The 20071-nt window shown below is 35.0% G+C and overlaps 1 protein-coding gene across 2 annotated transcripts in view; it reads left to right on the plus strand.

The window, feature by feature from the left end:
- The window catches only part of LOC149778831 (ubiquitin-associated domain-containing protein 1-like), a 42037-nt gene that overhangs the window by 6825 nt on the left and 15141 nt on the right, over window positions 1-20071 (plus strand). The window contains exons 2-6 of one of the 2 annotated variants that reach the window (XM_089939579.1): window positions 6495-6571; window positions 9539-9682; window positions 10845-10947; window positions 11711-11819; window positions 13176-13299. In XM_089939579.1, the coding sequence (XP_089795705.1) occupies window positions 6495-6571; window positions 9539-9682; window positions 10845-10947; window positions 11711-11819; window positions 13176-13299 (557 nt within the window). The remainder of the gene's footprint in view (window positions 1-6494; window positions 6572-9538; window positions 9683-10844; window positions 10948-11710; window positions 11820-13175; window positions 13300-20071) is intronic. The other variant, XM_089939580.1, reaches the window with a different exon arrangement.

Here is a 20071-nt window from a genome sequence, read left to right on the forward strand (position 1 = left end):
CCACCTTCAAAACCATCTTGAAAATCTTATCACCACAATTTCAAAATGGATGGCCCTATTGACAGGGAATTTTGACTAAAAGACTTGTGATGTATTGTCGGTGCTAAATGAAAATGTTATCCTGTTATCAACAAATTGTCCATCTTGAAAATCTTATCACTATATTTTGTGAATGCAGGGATGGTGCTGGCTTAAAAAGTTTTTGCCCCCAAAATTGCCAACCTCAATATTTTGTTGCCAATTTTTAAAAAATGCTGCCATTTTCATAATACAGTACTACCATTTATCTCTGCTTCCACAGGACCAAGTTAATATTGTCAACATAAGTGGAAATTTTTAAGAGATGACCTTTTGTCTGTGACTAGGATTTATACAGTTAAAAAAATTGGAAATCTTGATTAGATGAAGACAACTTGTCTGAAATACACTTGTATATTGACAACTTACATTTGTGTAGTACACTCTACAATGAGTTAAATAATATACATGCATATGAAAAATCCATGAATTAGAGAATTTGATCATATGTTAGAAAATTCATATATCAGTCAAATCCCGTTAGAAGACAACAGCTAAAACTTGTATATAAAAAAGGGTAGTCCTTGTTTGATCTGTATCCTGTTGTTTCCTGAAACAATTTACTCTGATATTTATTATCCAAGCTGCACATGGCTGTGTAGTTGTTTATATGCTACATGTCAATGTACTGAATTAGTCTAGATTTTGGTCAGCCAGAGACAACTACCATGATGCTGAGGCTACCAAGGGGATGAGTCTATTCATAGGGAAATGAAAATGTGAACAAATGAAAAGATTTCTCATTCTTGCGAGATGTCCCACCTTCATTTAACTCATGGGCCAGATATCTATTGTTTCAAAATATTGCAACTTTAATTTGGGTTTAAGCCGCTATTGGTAGTGATCTTAAGTAAGAAATTTTTTGTTGCATACAGGAAACTTTCACAGCACAATAAATATGTTCCAATCACTATGAAAAATGAAACAAAGCTTTTATTTAAGTTTGTTGCTGACTTCCTTTGATCAAAGGTCTTCGGCTTGCTTTGATGAAGGTTCAACTGTTATTGAAGGTGCCACTAAAGGCGCTCTTTGAAGGACCAAACAAATGCCTGTTTGTTATTGCTGCGGCAACATCAGATAATTGTAAAACATTGATGGAAACATAATTTTTTTCATTTTCTTAGTATTTATTCAGAATCATTGATGCTTCAAAGGTAATCCGTTTTCTTTGAAGTTCTAGCAAAACAATTTTTCTGGTATATATTTCAAAAAGGAAAAAAAATTGCCATGGTCTGGTAGACTGTAGTCATAAGCGTTCCCACCTTCAGAGGTGGCCGATTGTAGCTAGTCAGGTTGCATGACTATTTGGGTTATATTACAGCACAGAGTACAAAGGCCAGACATTAGCATAAGCGGATTATGATATAACAATGCTCTGTTAGGGTGGTTTGTCAATATGAGCAGAAGATTTGTTTATGTAACAACAGATTCCAGTGAAATTTTTTTATCCAAGTTTGTGACTTTCTGTCATGATGCCTTTGAGTTTCTCAACTCCAAACCCAAAACTATATAAAATTTTGAATGGTCAAAAATGTCGCCATAAAGATCGCCAGATGGTATATTTTGTTGCCAATAAGGAAAAGAAAATCAAATCGCAACTTGTGACATTGGCGAAGCCCAGAGCTATCCCTGGAATGGATTATCATATTGATGTAGGATTTCATTTAAAGACTTTTTTTAAAACTGTATATAGTTGGTCATAAATGAAAATAGTGCCAGTCTTGCAGCCAATATAGCCACCATGGCTGCCATCTTGTTATCACTTCTGAATGGATTGTTATATTGACATGGGGTTTCATTAGAAGATATCTTATGATGTCTAGTTGGTTGCAGAAATGAAAATTGTGCTAATCAGACATTAAGGCTGCAGTGTTTACATCTATAAACAACTTAGTTTAGTTTGGTTTTAATTTATAGAAAAATCAAAGCTTGTAAACGATTGCAAAGTTTCATTGTAAATCCTGCGGAAGCACCCTACTCATTTGTTTAGGCACTATGTCTGGTTGTGTGGTAGATTTTGTCATTATTTACATGCTCCTGTGTTGCATTGACCGTAAGGATGTTTGATCTGAAATGTTATGTATTCAGCAAAAGCAGACTAAAACTTGGTGTAATAAGAAGTAAAATACCTCAAGCAAATGATACACAATTTGCAAGTTGTGCTTGATATGGCACAATGTTAATGGCTTTATAAATGGCACAATTATCTTGGACTTTGCATTCTAAAGTTTCAGTATTTGCATTTCTTATGTTGATATTTTTATTTTGTGGGGAAATGCAATCAACATTTTATAAATAGTAAAGGTAAATCATACCATAATATCTAAATGTTAATATGAATGTGTGGTGTGCCATGTTATATGACTTGTCCAGGTAGGTGTAAGCTGTATTCCTAGCATATATATTGTGCTGAAAGTTTGAGTTTCTAGTTGGTTAGATTAAGTGTCATTATATACTATTTAGAAATTTTGGTAAATGTTGCTGACATAGTGGCCATCTTGAAAATCCTATCACTATGCCTCCAGGATGGATAGTAATATCATCATGGGTTTTCACTAAAATTCTTCTTATGCTGACTAGCTGGCCTCAAAATAAAGTAGTGTAGATTAAATGGTTGCATCATCAGGAGGTTTTCACTCAAAGATGATGTCTAGTTGGTGCTAAGTGAAAATGGTGCCTAACAGACATGCCCTTTGACCTCCAGTGTGGACACCATGATGGCCATCTTATAAATCTTGTTGCTGCTCATCTTAACACATGATCCTATTGATTCACTTAAAGACATGCCCTTTGACCTCCATTATAGTTGCTAAGGTGGCCATCATGAAAATCTTTTTAACACAGCTCTTGAATGGATGGTCATATTAAGATTGGGTTTTTGATAAAAGACTTCTCATCATGTCTGTTTGGTTCTGTGCTCTATGTAGCTAGCTCTAATGAAAATGTTGCTCATCAGATCTCCAACATGACACCATGGTCATCTCAAAATTCTTATTATCACTATTCCTTTTTCTTGAATGGTGGCACTGACATGGGATTTTCATTGAGACACTTCTGGAAGTGTTTATTAGGTTCTGAATGAAAATGGTTCAGATCTGACCACAACATGTCCACACTTTTATTAACGAGCTTTGAAAACTAGACCTAATTGACTCTGTCATAAGTTATGTGAAAAGTCACTGCTTGCATTTTTGTACTTAATTGAGGCCATGAAGTGATTAATACATATATAAATTAATTTTGACCAGACTTTGAATTGATGTACATTCCAATAAACAAGTTAATAGTAAGCACTCTGACGTTGATTGTTAGGTCAAAAGTCATGGCATTACTACTGAATTATATGCCTGATGACACAAACAAGCATGAATATATTTGTGTTAATTAGCCCAGATTTTTGGATATTTTTGAAGAGGAATGATAACACTTCAATAAAAACATTTTTTATCTCCTGCAAAATATTGCAGATGTAACATGCATAGCATGTATTTTCATTTTGGCATAGTCTAAGGTAAGTACAGAGAGCTTCAATCAATGTTATCAGGTTCAAAGTTGAAGGCCATGATAAACACATGGAAACCTTCTAATACCAAAACCAAGAACAGAGCAATTTAAAAAGAGTTTTCAATACTCTGGTACAGTTCTGTGGAATAAGCTTCCACTACATGTAAAATCTGCTAAAAATATTAGAGTATTTAAGAAAAGATATCATGAGCATGTATGTGTTTCTAATAGATAATGGAATTTAGTATTTTAATACTAAACATGTTAAAATAAACACTAATTATTGCTATCTTCATATAATGTGCATTGTTATACTCTCCTTAAGAGGGCCTCAAGGGTGAATAGTCCTTGACTAATGAGTCACCCTCTTTAAATAAAGCATTGTTATTATTATTATTTTTATTATTATTTTATTATTATTATTATTATTATTATTAAGACTTTTGTACTGCACATACATGTATATTCTGAACATTCTACATCAAATGTAAGAAAATACTTTTGTTACCAATTTTGATATGTTGCAGTTTCTCAAGAATATCAGAGGGTTTTAATACTCAGGAAGAAACCAAATTGTCTAGGATTCCTGGAAATACCTTTTTGGCCAACAGACTATTGATACATTTAAAAGGCCTTTTGTTAGTGATTTCTAACTCTGTTTCAGTGATTGCAGAGTCCATTTAGGTGATACTTACATTTTGTTCTGGTCTTTAGATAAATACCCAACAAATTATTCTTTGCTCGTTTTTTTATTTTTTGACATTCCTGGCCATGGTGGAAAACAGCTTAACTGAGACATATTCAGTGGTGGACAGTCTGCTTGTACAAAGTCTAGATTTTTGGTGGCTTGCAAATGGTGTCTTAATTATGTGGACTGACCTTTGCATCCAGACAGCAAATGGAATCCCTCTTCAATTTATCCGTAGTATTGGATTTTTCCAGACACCTGCTGTTTATTATGGATTTCTCTTTGAAATGACCACTTTGTGGTCTAGCAGCTGTTGAACCCCTATACAAATTGCTAAGGCATCCATGCCTTCAGCTCAGCATTGAACTAAAGCTTATACTGTTGTCCTCAGCCATAGCTAGTAATGTTAGAAAATAAAATAAATTCCTGAACAATTGTTGAATGTCAGTTTTCACAAAATGTATGAAAGGAACCACTGTATACTAAGCTATTTCAGTACACATATAGAAAAATGCCACTTATGGCAAGTAGTCTGTTTAGCATTACAAATTTGTGGACTGACTTTCTAAATTGCGAGCAGAGTAATAAAATTGAGACTGGAATTTGTCAATATTTGCATGGAAAATCTGGAAAACAAAGGAATGCTGAAAATGTTGATACCTATATATTTTTTGTTAAGTGGATTTTTGTAAGTAATACATTTGAATTCCTTATAGAAATTCATACATACCATTTGATTCCTATCATATTTATTTTGCAGAGAAATTTGTTCAGTGTTATGTGCATTTAGGCCTCTTGCGCTGTTTTGTTTACATGAGAAAGCTTGCCAGTAGCTTCATATGGGTCGGTTTGGTTTTTTTCCCCGGTTCTTCCTTTACCAGTCGTACTAGCCACCATGTATGGCCTATCTTGTGCTGAAAAATGGCATTAAACCCCATAACAAAAGCAGCAACAATAACTGTTTAGTTTATTACGCAGTAAAAACATACTTAACTGACACTTGCTCTTTTAGCTATTCCATCCAAAAGACATGGTTCTGATTCTGTTTCAGGATAATTTTTCTGATCATTACTCCTGCTATTTTTGCAATTGCAGACCCAGAATTCTTCGTTGGTCTAAATTAGCAATAAATCAATATTATTTAATGATTGGTTAGAACATACACCGTGCGTAGAAGATCTCAGTAGTGGGATAGCCTAGTCTTGGTCACAAACACACTTGTTCCGGTGCAAAACCAGACACAGTGACACCTGTGGCCAAAGTGGATAGAGCCTGCTTTCGACTTGGATGTGGGAGGTTTCAAACTCCTGCTGAATCATAGCGAAGACTTATACAAATTCGTGGCTCTTAACATTAAAAGGTTAGTGTTAGGACTGGTCAGCCTGGTGTGAGGATAATCTGATTGGGTGGGACATGATGCTACATGTCTGGCATGATGCCCCAATGCTGTAAATTACTTTAAAAACTGTCACACTGCAGACATTATAGCAATACGACTGAAAGTTTTTTAAAGTTTCGTTGAAAATCCAAATCACACACATCATGTTTTGACTTAGTTTTCTTCATTGTTTTACTCAGACACTAGCATATCATCTTTTGACTTCTTTTTTTTCATTGTTTTACTCACATTTACTAGCATATCTTCTTTTCACTGTATGTATGTTTAAAATCTCATCACACACATGCAAAACCAGACACAGAACAAACAAGTCAATGACCAAGACTAGGGAAATCTGTAAAGTGATTTCATTAGTAAAAAGTTCTATGATCTTTTGGCAGAACCTGTAAATTGTTTAAAATAGATGAAATTGTTTGAAGTACTGGTGTGTTTTATAAAAACGGTAACTGACTCAAGCAAGTGCATGGAAGGGAGGATTCATTGCTGAACCAGGAGGGCCTTTGACAAAGAAAACAATCATTAAAAGAAAGAATGATGCAGCCTCAATCAGAGTCCATTGAATTTGTTCATTTTGAACTCCATTTTTATTTTGAAATGGAAATAAACTAATTCATAATGTAGTTATTTAGAATGAGCACTTTTGTTCTACTAAAGCTGTCAGAATCTGAGCTTGTAATAGACAGGGCCCACCTTAATGTGCTCTGTTGAACTCTGTGTCAATCAGCCTTTGCTGTGCACTATTCTTGTACATGTATTTATAACTCCTTTAGAGGATGATGGATTTCTTGGAATCTAGACCATTGACACTTATTTCTTCTGTTGCAGATGAGCTCTTACTTTTAAGGAGAAGACTTGTTCCTTCACAGTTTGAAGGAGGAACTGACAGGAGTCTAAGTAGACAGGTCTGTGATTTGTAATAAAATATATTATATGTAGGACATCTAATGTTAACATAATGCATGACCTTTTCGAGTTATATAGGCACCTATTTTCTTGAATGGATGATCATAAGAACATGGGGTTTTCACCCAGAGTGGATAATTTGAAAATCTTTACAAAAGAATACCAGAGATGGTTTCAGAACTGGGGTCAGATTGATTAAAATACAAACCTTGGTGTCAAAAGTGAGGTTCAGATTAAATATTTGGGGGTCTCTGATGCATAAATGAGGTTAAAAGAAAACTCTGTTTCAACACTCAGCAGATAAAAAAGAAGATATGGTATTGTGTTGAATTCCTTTAAATTAGTTTTGGACAGTGGCATGTCAGTCCCTTTAAGGGATTCTTGTTCTTCTTTAGTTTTGTATCTTCTGCTATTGAACATATATGGTTAGTGTTAACTATGCCACACATTACTTTTTTGTGCATTAAATGGGAACTTGAAAGAATGAGGGGAAGAAAGATTCTTGAAAACATTTTTTTTATCTGTGTACATGGAAGAAATATTGCTATCACATAGTGATTTATTTAGGAAAAACCCTGTTTTATAGTAAAACAGACAAGAAAGTGACATTTGGTACAGTGGATTCAGTTTTTAATAGTTTAAGTGCTTGATTAAAGTATGATAAGAGAGGGAAGGAGAGAGATATGATTTTGAAAGTTTAGTATTTTCGTTCCAGGAATAGAAAAAAGGGGGTAACATGAGCCCATACTAGATTAACTCATTATGGATGAAAGATGCAGTTTTGTGTTATGAATGGTACCCTTCTTTCAGGGCCTCTGACATGATCACAGTTAAGAATTGACCCAAGCAAGTAGTTTTAGAGAAAAGAACAAAGACATAGCTTTACATTGATGCAGAGTGGTGTAGTCATTTTACGCATTCTATTCACATTACAAAATACAGCAATTTTCAGACCAAATTTTCTTCAGAACTGGAGTTTTTGTCTGGATTTTGGACTTCCTCTTCTTAGATCTAAAGCAGACCTGACCAGACTTGACACGGTCAGATGAACCTTCATAAGTCTTGGAGTAACTTTGGGATTTTGGGGTAAAAGGAGATAAGCAGGCAAACATTATGGGTTAAATAAACAAAACTAAAAGAAGGTTACAATAAGCAGAATGTGGGTTCGAGTCTCAGATTCTGCCAGTTTGGGTATGTGAGAAAGCTTGCCAGTAGCTTCTTGTGGGTTGGTGGTTCTTTCCTAGGTTTTCCTGGGTTCTTCCTCCACCAATAATACTGGCCGCCACGTACAGCCTATCCTGTGTTGAAAAATGGCGTTAAACCCTACAACAACAACAACAATAAGCAGAAAACAAGGAATTGCTCATTCCAGGAATGGTAACATTGGGGCACAAGAACCCATACTAGATTAACTCATTAGGGCAGAATGGCACAATGTTTTCATGAGGTGGCATCCATCTTCCAGGGCCTCTTGACATCATTATAGTTAAAGATAGACCCAAGCAAGTGGCTTTAAAGAATAAAACGAAGGGCATAGTTTTACACTGATGCGGAGTAATATAGTTATTCTATGAAATCTATTCACCTTACAAAAATACAGCTGAAATTCATTAGGACTGGACTTTTGTCTGGATCTTATGACTTCCTCCCATTAGCCCTAAAGCAGACCTGGCCAAACTTAACACAAACAGATGAAACTTCACAAACCCCAGAATAAGTTTGGGATTTGGGGTGTAAAGAAATATGCAGGGAAAAATCTTGGGTTCAGTAAACACAAAAAATGTTACAGAAAGCAAAAACATGAAGTCCAAATTTCACTTTTTTACTTATGTGTGGACCAGAAAGCCAATCTGCCATATTTTTTATACATATCTAAGCAAAGTATCAGAATCAGATGTGCTTGTATTAAATCGGACATAACAAGTAAGCAGTCTATTCTACCCATTGTACATGAAAATGAAAATAAGCTCTCAGTGATAATGAGTTAACATAGCTGGAGCAAATTTAATAGATGTCACTAAATTTGAATGTTTCTTTCTTGTTTTTTTGCTTTTGCATTGATACAGTTCAAAAGTTACAAAAATATTGATTCTTGCACATTTCTAGAGAAATTGCAGAAAATCCATTAACTCATTAAAGCTAAAAACATAAATTTTACATCTTGTTGTACAGCTGTAGTTCCCTTCTTCAAGGGCCTATGATATCATCACAGTTCGTAATAGACTGAAGCAGGTGTTATTAGAGAAAAAATAAGTTGGTAGCTTTACACTGATGCGAAGTAATGTAAACCTTCTACTTATTTCAAATTTCACCGCTTCGGTGGCATAGTGGTTAGAGTGTCCGCCTCGGATGCGGAAGGTCGTGGGTTCGATCCCCGGCCGAGTCATACCAAAGACTTACAAAAATGGTACTAAACAGCTGCCTCGCTTGGCGCTCAGCATTAAGAGGTTAGTGTTAGGACTGGTCGGTCTTGTGTCAGGATAATGTGACTGGGTGGGGACATCATGCTACATGTCTGCGGCATGATGCCCCAGTGCTAGACATCACTATAAACTGCCACACTGCAGACATTGTAGCGATATGACTGAAAACTTGTTAAAGCTACGTTAAAAATCCAAATCACACACATATTTCAGATTTCACCTATTGCTCATGTTAAACATGTTCAGTCTATAAACTGGGGAGTGCATAAATTACGCTGTACTCAAAACGTGCAAATCGCAGATGACCAACATGACAAAATTAAATGTGGTTTCTTAGCAACACTTTGTTATCAGCATCTGCTAAGATGAAAAAATGTCTTTTGAACACAATTTTGTGCTTTGAATTTTCTATAAGGGAAATAATATGACTTTCTCAACAATTGATACAAAAAATAACATTGCTAAAGCAGGAAATTGCTCTTTAAAAAGGTATATGCTGCTTTTAATAGTTTGTATTGAAGGGTATTACTAAATATTTTACAGCAGATAGAAGACAATAGGAAGGGTCCAACTCTGGAAACCATTGAAAGAGAAACAGAAGGTATTCCACAGTCCCAGGCAGAAGGAGGTACTGAAAAGACTGCTGATGCTAGTGCTAAAAAAGGAGATGTAGATGATTTTAAAAGGGTGAGTTAAAAAGATTACAAAATTGATCTTTTATGTTCAATAAGAGCATGAAAGGCTTGTGTTCATGTCCCATGACATATATGCATTATTTCTTCTAAGGGCCCATGATTTTAGCATGTTGAATGAGTTTCCAGGATGCCAGGAAGTTTATTTTTTCTTTTCATGCAAGGTTCTTGGTGTTTATCCAGAAACTGTTTAGTGAACTGAACATTTGATTTAGATAGATCTCAGTGTGCAATATTTACGAGTAACATTCAAAACCATGCTGATTTGAGAAAACTGATATGATACTGTGGTCTTAATAACTTTCTGACAGAAAGGAAGTGAACCCAAAAATTTAAGTAAAATTCAACAGATAAATTATTTCCCTAGAATGCAATATCAAAACAAACGACAAGGTATTGTGAATTAGGTTCCATATAATTGTTCTATCATAAGACCATAGTATGGAATGTTCTGAATGATTTCCAACAGTCTTGAATGTCTTGATGTACCACAATGACATATAAATCCATAATGTTTTTGAATGAGTCCTCAATAATTCCAATGTAGCATTTTAGTCCAAATAGTTGATGAGCACTTTGTAACTCCAGTCAGTAATTTAAATAAATTATTCCAGAGATTGGTCATAAAATAGGAATGAATAATTGTTTACCAAATCCTATAGAAACTAATTCTACTTGACTTAGACGCAATAGAATTTCCTTGGGAAAAACTTCAGCCCTGAACTCAGATTAATGTAACATTTTTTTCTTAGAATTATGACAAAAATCAGGTAAGCATTACTCTTAATCATGGAAAAAATTAAAAACACTATACCAATACATATAAGAAAATGGAAATTTGCCACTTTAACTGGCATAATTCTTTAGTGCATGACTTCTTAGTGCCTCTGATCACATTAACTTCTTTGAATCTATTTAGATTCTCTTAAAATTGTCATCCTGTTTTAATAAGTTATTCAGATTTTCTTGAAATTTAATTTTGGCTGATTTTGTATGCTCTGTCATGAATGTTCATCTGTTTGCTTAAGGTTTGTGATTAGGTTAGTTTTGAGACAATGCAGTTTGGCATTCATATTTTTTTTTGAGGGGACATTTGGAAGAGGGTTGATTTTGGCTTTCTTGGCCATTTTTCAGTTTCACACATTTTTGTTTTCCAGTTTCAAACAGAGTTGAGGCGGATTCTGATCTCCTTGATAGAAACCTCCCAGAAGCTGTTATGTTTGAACCCTGAAGCTTCTAAAATCTTCAAGCAAGCTGAAGGTAGCTTGTTGTATTCCATGCTCGATATTCAAGTTTGTCCATGTCCTCCCCACATGATTTAATGGAAATCTATTTTACATATATTTTACATTTTACATTTTAGTACCAGCTAGCTATTGATGTCATTGAATCCTATAGACATAGTTATGCAAGTGCATAGCTGGATATTGGAGGTTGCTGAAACAGGGGCTCGTATAACTGAAAGTTTTTTGTATAATTGCAGATCAGAATTGAACTTAAGTAAAATTTATCTCGTCTAACAAGGCTTCGTTCACTTAAAATTATTTGATAAGTAAAAGGTAAATGTAGTTTTTCTGGAATCTCAATTTGGACTACGTACTTTGCATGCCCAAATCCGAGTTGGCCCTGAGTCAAGGATTCATCGAAATGTTTCATATTTTGAAATTGCTGTATGGAAATAAAATTGTGATTTGTGCACATAAGTGCTGCTTACTGTCTTCATTACTCTATAGTACTTTAACAAAAAGTGGATTTCTTAATTTTGTTACACTTTAAATAAAACAACACATTCCTTGATTTTCTAATTATTAAAATATTATGTTAAGCAAGATTGAAGCTTTTCACCTATCATCTTTAGAAGACAAAATCTGTTTCCTTTTTATTGTTCAAAGTTGGCCAAGAAAGTCTACACTTGTATTTAAACACGCTTTGTTTTTAACAAAGAAAGCTTTAAAATTTCTGTAAAGTCTGATAGCTAGATATGATGATGTTTCTCTTTTCATTGACTTTTAAATTCTTGCAGCCATCCTTAGTGATCCTCCCAGTCCCAAGATTGATGAAAGTTCTGTCAAGCAGCTGACTGACATGGGCTTCCCAGAAAACAGGGCAAAGAAGGCCCTACTTCTCAACAGGTAGGTAAGGTCTAGTGTCATGTAAAGGGCTCAAAATTGGGTACAGGACTTTCTTGTGCCCTTTTTTTTAGTTTTCCCCCGTACAAAAGGAGTAAGAGCAGGGTTTTGTATTGTACATTGTATAGTTTTTGTTCATGTGCCACTTCCACGGAGTGTTCTGCTTTTTGTCCTGCTGAATATGTAACAACTGAAATCAGTGTAAATTTGAGGTGATAATGAGTGTGGGGTGGGGGTAGATGCATGAGTACAATAAGAAATTTCCTGTTGCTTATAAGCAAAACCTTGTTTTGTATTGACAGTGTTTTCAAATAAAAGTGTAGCATGATTTTGTATGGGTTCATAATGACCTGATTGAATCTGCTTTCATAATAACTTTTTATTTTCTTCAACAAACTTATTGGAGTGGACAATGTCTTTAAAAGATATCAGTTATTGGTTGCATCATGTAGCTTGGTGTTTGTGAAAAGACACTAAAAATAAATTATGAGTTGAAACTACTTGACAGGTATGACAGTTTTCAATTGAAAGAAATAAAAAATGACAAAAAGTTAGGTTTAAATGGGGTTGGTTAGAACAGAGTTAAGTTACTGAGGAAGATTTGAAGATGCTATAGTGCTGTCTTGGTCAGTGCATTCAAATAGTGAAAATTCAGGGGAAACATTCTGCATTTTTTGCAATGTCTTTGTATATTTTGGAGAAAGAACTGGGAATGCTAAACAGGTCTCTTGAAAAGTTGAATTTATTGTTGTAAACATTGTTAAAAATCATTGTAGGTCTGATAAAATTTTTATCTGATCTAGACCATTTTGAAATTTGTCTGGATATGATTACATTTGCTATCTAATTTAATAGATTTTTGTTTGTGTCTGGTCTGGTTTGGTTTCAAAGTGGACTGGATATTAGTCTGTCATGTGACATAACCATATTCTTCAGACATTTATGCAAGCTGCATTGCTGTGACAACTGTATAGTTCAGCTAGAAATTTAGTCTTTTTTTGTTTGGCATAAACCATACTCATTATCCCCATTCTTTTCAACGAAATGTGTGAATTATGTGATTTTGTCAGGATATGTGTGCATGCATTAGTAATATTGTAGAGTGCCATCTACACCAGTTAAGACATCTAGCATTGTAATAAGATAGGGGTGGTCCCAAGATGTGCAGAGCATTTGTAGACTGATAAAATCCTTGAGGGAAGAGCTTGGGGTTGTGGACAATTTTGAATGTAATGAGCTGTGATACTAAAACTATCCCTTAGGGTACTATTTCAGGAGCAAAATTAGAGACTACTGTTTTAAGAGATTAAAGGCTACTGGTATAATATCTCAGGAGCAAAACTTTGTTTTCATTTGCAGCATGTCAGTGATGTCAGCCATGGAGTGGCTTTTGCAGCATGAAAATGATCCAGATATAGACATTTCTTTTCCTGAAAAGGAAATTCCAAAGGCAGATAATTCCTCTGCCAACATGGAGCCTGAGGTAACATAGGTTAATTCCCTTGAATTATGTTCCTTTAGAGCTGCATAGGCAGTTTGGGTCTTCCACAATGATTTGATTATGTAACATATCTTAAAAGTACTAGACCGTGTATAGACAATGTATGTGAAAATATACCAAACAGAACATGGGGCTCAGTGGTCGAAAGTGCTCACCATTACAGATCACTGCCATCTCATCTCTGTCTGCATGGGTTCAAGTCTCAGGCTTGGACAATGTGGGAATGTGAGAAAGCTTGCTGGTAGCTTCTTGTGGGTCGGTGGTTCTTTTTTTTTTTTTCCTGGGTTCTTCCTCTACCATTTGTACTGGTGCCATGTACAGCCTATCTTGTGTTGAAAAATGGCATTAAACTATATAACAACAACAACCAAACAGAACAGTGCATACAAGTGGAATATTTTGTTATGGAACAAAACAATTATTAAAGCCAAGTTGAGTTATGTTTTGTAATATTATCTGAAATTAACAATCATATCACCATTTTGTCATAAGAATGTACCAATTTTAGCCAAACTTAGGCATCATCAACCAGTGTTTTTGAGAATGATTACTAGTAAAATTTTCTCCACTTGTTAAAAATATCTGAGGTTTATTGACCTTAGTAGATAGGGAACAACATTTTTACGGCACACTTTGATTAATCAAGATTTGCATCAGTAAAGAAGACGTATATTTTCGAAGTTCATTGTGTAGTTACTTGCATTTCTAATATCTACAGCACATGCTGTTAACCATCATGTGACCTTTGCCTTCGATGGAAACTACTTCAGAGAAAGAGAACTGGTCCATTATGAATTTCACCCAACCTGTCATCAAAAGTATTTTCTTGTTAACCTGGAACAGTTACAGTCTGGCCGAGGAATATTTAATTCCATCATACCTTACAGATTTCAAACCAAACCTTGTTCCTTCTGCTCAAATGTTTGTAATTTGGAAAATTGAAGCCATGAATGGCAAATGCAGTGTTACAGACATGCTATTTTGTAGATAGAGTAACTGAATGTACATTGTAAGGTGCATAGTTGTTGTTTGGTTGCTGGTGCAGGTAAAATTAAAAATTTGTACATCCATATTTTATATAATGTACAAAATAACAACTGCTAGTAAAATTAAAATAAAGGAGAATCATGTGGGGGCTAGCTGAAGACTTAAGCATCAGAACTTATCTGGCCATTCCTAAAATAAACAAATGTAACCCTCCCTTAGCTCCCATTATTCTTTCTTTGAACTGCCGTTTTACATGATTTTTGTGAGACGTGTAGTAGCACATCATGTTGACCAATTGGTTTGTGTTAATGGTGTATGGAGAAAAATCAATAATATATAAAATATTAGCGTAACATATAATCATGGTCATGAAAGAATCTGAGAAAATATTGTGGTGAGCAAATCAAACAACTTATGATTGAGATATTGAAATAAAATCTCAAGTGGGTTATAGGCATAAAGAAAATTTGATATAAATGATTATTACCAAAAATGTCTTCATGATCTTTATCATGCTGAATGGAAATCATTACAGAACCATTGACGTTGTGTGATAAAATTCATCCACAAAATCGAAGCTGATGTCAGCTACCATGAGTTGAGAAAAATAATGGATATCATTGTTACAGACGGGAAGTTGTGGATCAAATATAACTATTTATCTGATAGACTCTTTGACATAGAAACAAACACAGATCCACAGAAAAATAATGACCAGTAATTATGTGTGGTCCCTGTGAGAGCATTCATTTGTTTTTTAATGGTTGTGACTTTACCTTAAACCAGTCATTGAATGACTCATTAGTCTAGCATTTGTTGGCTGGTGCACGTCACTTAAACAAGAGAGTTCTCTGTGCTTTAATTCTTAAAGAAGAAACTAGATTTGTTGCATTGAACTGTTGTCAACAGTCAAGGTTAATATTATTGTTGGTGAGATGGGGCATATTATGCATTTTCTCCCCAGTGTGGTTATTTCTACACATGATTTTTTAGTGTATGTGTAAAAGTTCTCCATAGCCTGATTGGTTCGAGAGTTTTGTTGTTGTTGTAGGGTTTAACGCCATTTTTCAGCACATGATAGGCTGTACATGGCGGCCGGTATTAATGGTGGAGGAAGAACCTGGGAAAACCCTGGAAAGAACCACCAACCCACAAGAAGCTACTGGCAAGCTTTCTCACATACCCACATTGGCTGAATCCAAGACTCGAACCCATGAAGACAGAGGTGAAATGGCAGTGATCCTTAACGGAGAGCGCTTTAGACCACTCGGCCACTTGGGACCCCCAGTTAGAGAGTTATGCTGTAATGCTGATCAAGACATTTCAGGTTCAAATCACTTTTGCAGTAAAAATGTTTTTTTTTCTTATTGAGGAGATGGTCTAGTATAAGTTGAGTTGCACACAAAATGAAAGTCAAGGCACACATAATTCTTTGAGAGGTAGTCAGGTTTTAAAGTTTTCTAGGATGTAGTTTGGCATCCAAGGAGTGTATTGCATGTTTTGTCATGCAGTTGTGGTTTAGTGGAATTCATTTTTTCAGTACCATTATTCATTGATGTTGTGTTGAGCATTAGTACCACATTGTGCATTGATGCTGTGTTGAGCTTTAGTACCACATTGTGCATTGATGCTGTGTTGAGCTTTGGTACCACATTGTGCATTGATGCTGTGTTGAGCTTTAGTACCACATTGTGCATTGATGCTGTGTTGAGCATTAGTACCACATTGTGCATTGATGCTGTGTTGAGCTTTAGTACCACATTGTGCATTGATGCTGTGTTGAGCATTAGTACCACATTGTGCATTGATGCTGTGTTGAGCATTAGTACCACATTGTGCATTGATGCTCTATTGAGCATTAGTACCACATTGTGCATTGATGCTGTGTTGAGCATTAGTACTACATTGTGCATCAATGGTGTCTTGAGTATCACCACCACTTGTGCATCGATGCTATGTTGGGGATCAGTTTTATAGTGCATCTGTTGGATTCATGATTTTAGTAACATTGTCCAGGATGAATAATGCGCCATGCACATAATGAACAAGCTTTTCAAGTATTAACATATGAGAATTAAACACACCATGTATTTATTGTAGTTTTTCTGTCAATATTACTGTACCATTACATTTTTTTCCTGACTTCCTCTAATTATATGTATCAAGCGACCTATCTTCATTTGAAGCACAGTAACAGCAAGTCTATATTTATCAGTTTATCTTAAACTACATTTCTTTCAAATATTTTTGCACTTTTTGTACTACCATGATCAGTACTAAGACTTCTAGTTGACCATGAGTTGGATGTATGATGATTTGATAGTACAGCTTTTTTTTGATTATACAAGATAGTATATGATGTTGTGCTTAACTCCAGATTGGTGTAGATATTCATCCATGAGTGGCACTAATTTTTTTTCTATGTCTGCTTTTTCTCCCAGCTGATCCAAGACTTTGGCAACTTTATCTTCATTGTCAGGTTCTATGACCAACAATCTTATCATCATAAGAGCTTTCACTGTTATTTATTGTAATATAAAATACCAATTAGTGAATTGGCTGAGGTTAAATACAAATTACAACCACATAAAGATGTAACTCCATGTGAATATTTATTCCCAAGCTTATAATATTACCTTGCATGGATAGTTTTATGGGTACACTAAATGTTTTATTTTGTTGTCTGGATTACTTGATTGATATATGAAATTACATGGATGCTTTCTTTTACCTTCATTTGTTACCTTGGACCTGATTGATCTCTGAGGCCATGAGGCATTAGTTTTCCCTGGAACAGTATATATCAACCCTGGACAATGATACATTGCCAGCATTAATGTTATTATATCAAGAAATCTTGTTCCATGCTCAAACATATAATCATCAGACACTACATTATCGTATATGGGATCTTTTCAGTTATACATTTGTCTGACCATTATTTTGTCATGTAACACTTCAATTGCAGGTATGTATTTGATTGCCTTAATGTGGACAACTGCCTAATGTTCACCTTCAACTGTATCAGTGCATTGTATTTTATCATCAGTATACATTTTTTTGCCTCACCTTTGTCATTGACTGGATCTCCCAATTTTAACCCAATTGCAATTCATATTCACATCACCTTGGATAATATTGTCAGATTTTATTATGTTCATTTGGATCTGTTTACCAATACCTGTCTTGGATATGACATAATTTCTCATTTACCCTCTGATTAACTTATTGATGTCAGGAAAATTTCCCATGACCTCACCTGGGGGATCCTGTTGTTTATATCAGTGGATTTTACGTTGTTGGTTTTCAGCTTTCAATACCTATTTAAAAATACAACAAGTTCATCACATCCAACCCTGGTAAGATCCATCATTGTGGCTAAATCATCTTTCATGGCAAACTTTGAAGTGTAAATGACTGCACCCAGTCTGCTTACATAGCACAGGTGAGTTTTCTTGATCATTTATAAATATCTGAAGACATTTCATGATCATGATCATTCAACAATTCAGGAGCACTTGTGCTAGAAGCAAATAATTGTTACCAAAAATCTTGAGTTTTTTTAGATCTTAGCTATGGCAATGATAGTTGCGCTTGTGTATAATCCATTGTGACCTTTTCAGGATTTGTTCATGATTTCTTCTTGTGTGTATAACTTCTAATCTGCGTATTGGGGGATCATTGTGGCATCAGTGTGTGTCTGTTGATAATGTTGAATAAAATAATGATCTATTATTGTTGCTGATCCTGATCAATTGTGTTGAAAGTTAGTGATTATAATTCATCATGCATAAAACAATTCTGAGGTGTTTTATTGTTTATCTTGCTTTGCCAGCTTGAGCAGCTCAAAATTTGCTATTGCTGATCCAGGTAACTTGCACTCAGATTCATTGATGATAATTATCGCATGAAAACACCTCTGAAATGTTTTATTTTATTTTGTTCTGCAGGGCAAATTTTGATAGAGGTTATGCTAGTATTGATACTCTGGAAAGTCAGAAGGCCTTTTTTAAATGGGTATTTGTGAAATTCATAGTACTGACCCTTGCAAGGGTTGTCCAATTTATGAAATTCAAAGTACCAACCCTTGCAAGGTTGTCCTATTTGTGAAATTCAAAGTACTGACCATTGCAAGGGTTGTCCTATTTGTGAAATTCAAAGTAATGACGCTTGCAGGGGTTGTCTGATTTGTGAAATTCAAAGAACCAACCCTTGCAAGGGTTATCCTATTTGTGAAATTCAAAGTACCGACCCTTGCAAGGGTTGTCTTATTTTGGTCCATTATCTCTACCCTTAAGTTGTTTGTAGTTGTGCACCAGATTCAGCAGCTCTACTAATTGTACCTGTGCCACCTGTTGTTGCTGCTTTTGTAAATGCTGGTAGTGCTTCTAAAAATAAATTGTAGGAATGGCATTATTCCCCCATGTTTTGCCATTGTGGCGATGTCAGATGCATCTAATTTTAGGGTTACCACCGTGCCAGAGAATTAAGCAGCTGTGATTTGATTCACTTGTGCAGCAGTTAACTGCAGGTTATCTGGTCCAAACAAGCCACAAAATATGATTTATTTTTAATTGTGTGCTTGTTGGATGACTTTGTTGCACTATGTGCTATCACATCATATGTTTTCTATTGCTGCATCAACAACCTCCATTTGTTGTCCAGTACCTTTGTGCTGCAAAGTTTTATCTGACGGGATCACTGCAATACATGTGGGGACATAATCATCATCAACAACCTGTCAGCATTCAACATGTGCTTACAAATGCATATCAACGACAAACTGTCTTAAGAAATCCAGATATTCCAGTGAAAAGTAATAAATTGGAATTAGATACAGTAAAATCCTTCTGAGAGTTTGCACTCCACCATCAGCATTTTGATGTCAATCCATGAAGAACAATAGTCAGTGGTATACTCATGGGACTTGGTTCTTACCAAAAAGTATAACTTCTAATGATTCTTGATGGTCATTTAGTCTGATTGACACCACAGAGTCTCTTAATCTATCAAACGCCATAGGATTTTGTGATTGACTATTTAATCATAGAACGCTATGAATTTATGACTTGGAGCCTGTTGTACACTGATTGGCACTAGTACTTTTGGTACCACAGTCCTGAAAAGACCTTCAACCATGTCACAGAGTCTGTAATATGCACAGTATACAGGTAGTCATGAATTTATTGCACATGCGAATATCACTCTGGAATGTACAATAGTCATGTTTTTTATGGCTGCCTATTCACTTTGCTAGCGTGATGCATGTGTGGTGTTTTATTCTCCCAATGACTGGAATATCAGTTATACAATATTTTTGGGTGAGTTATCTTAAATTGAGTAAATGTCTATCTTCATTTGTCAGGTAAAACCTCAAACAAGAAATTTGTGTCTTATTACAAGGTAAATAAATTGGATTTTTTGGTCTTGGTTAATGAACCTGGTCAAGAATTTCTGAATAATACAGACATGTTTTCCATGATGATGTTTTTCTGCGTATTAGTTATAGTGTAGCCTGGACTACTCATTATTCATTGACATCGTATGTGATAAATTTAATCCTGAAAAGATAAATTTTTTTTGGATGATTACCATCAAAAATGATTCCATTGCATGTGGATCATCCTTTCATTCATTATTGGTAATGTTATCTCATGAGATGCAGTGTGTGATATTTTTATTAAGTCATTGTTCAGGATCTGGTTGCTCAATTTGCCATGTTGTAGAAACATGAACATAGCAGAAAACTCATTTGTGGCATAATGAA

The sequence above is a fragment of the Sinohyriopsis cumingii genome, chromosome 17, assembly GCF_028554795.1.
Source record: "Sinohyriopsis cumingii isolate HCF-2022 chromosome 17, ASM2855479v2, whole genome shotgun sequence".
In the NCBI taxonomy this organism is placed as follows: domain Eukaryota; kingdom Metazoa; phylum Mollusca; class Bivalvia; order Unionida; family Unionidae; genus Sinohyriopsis; species Sinohyriopsis cumingii.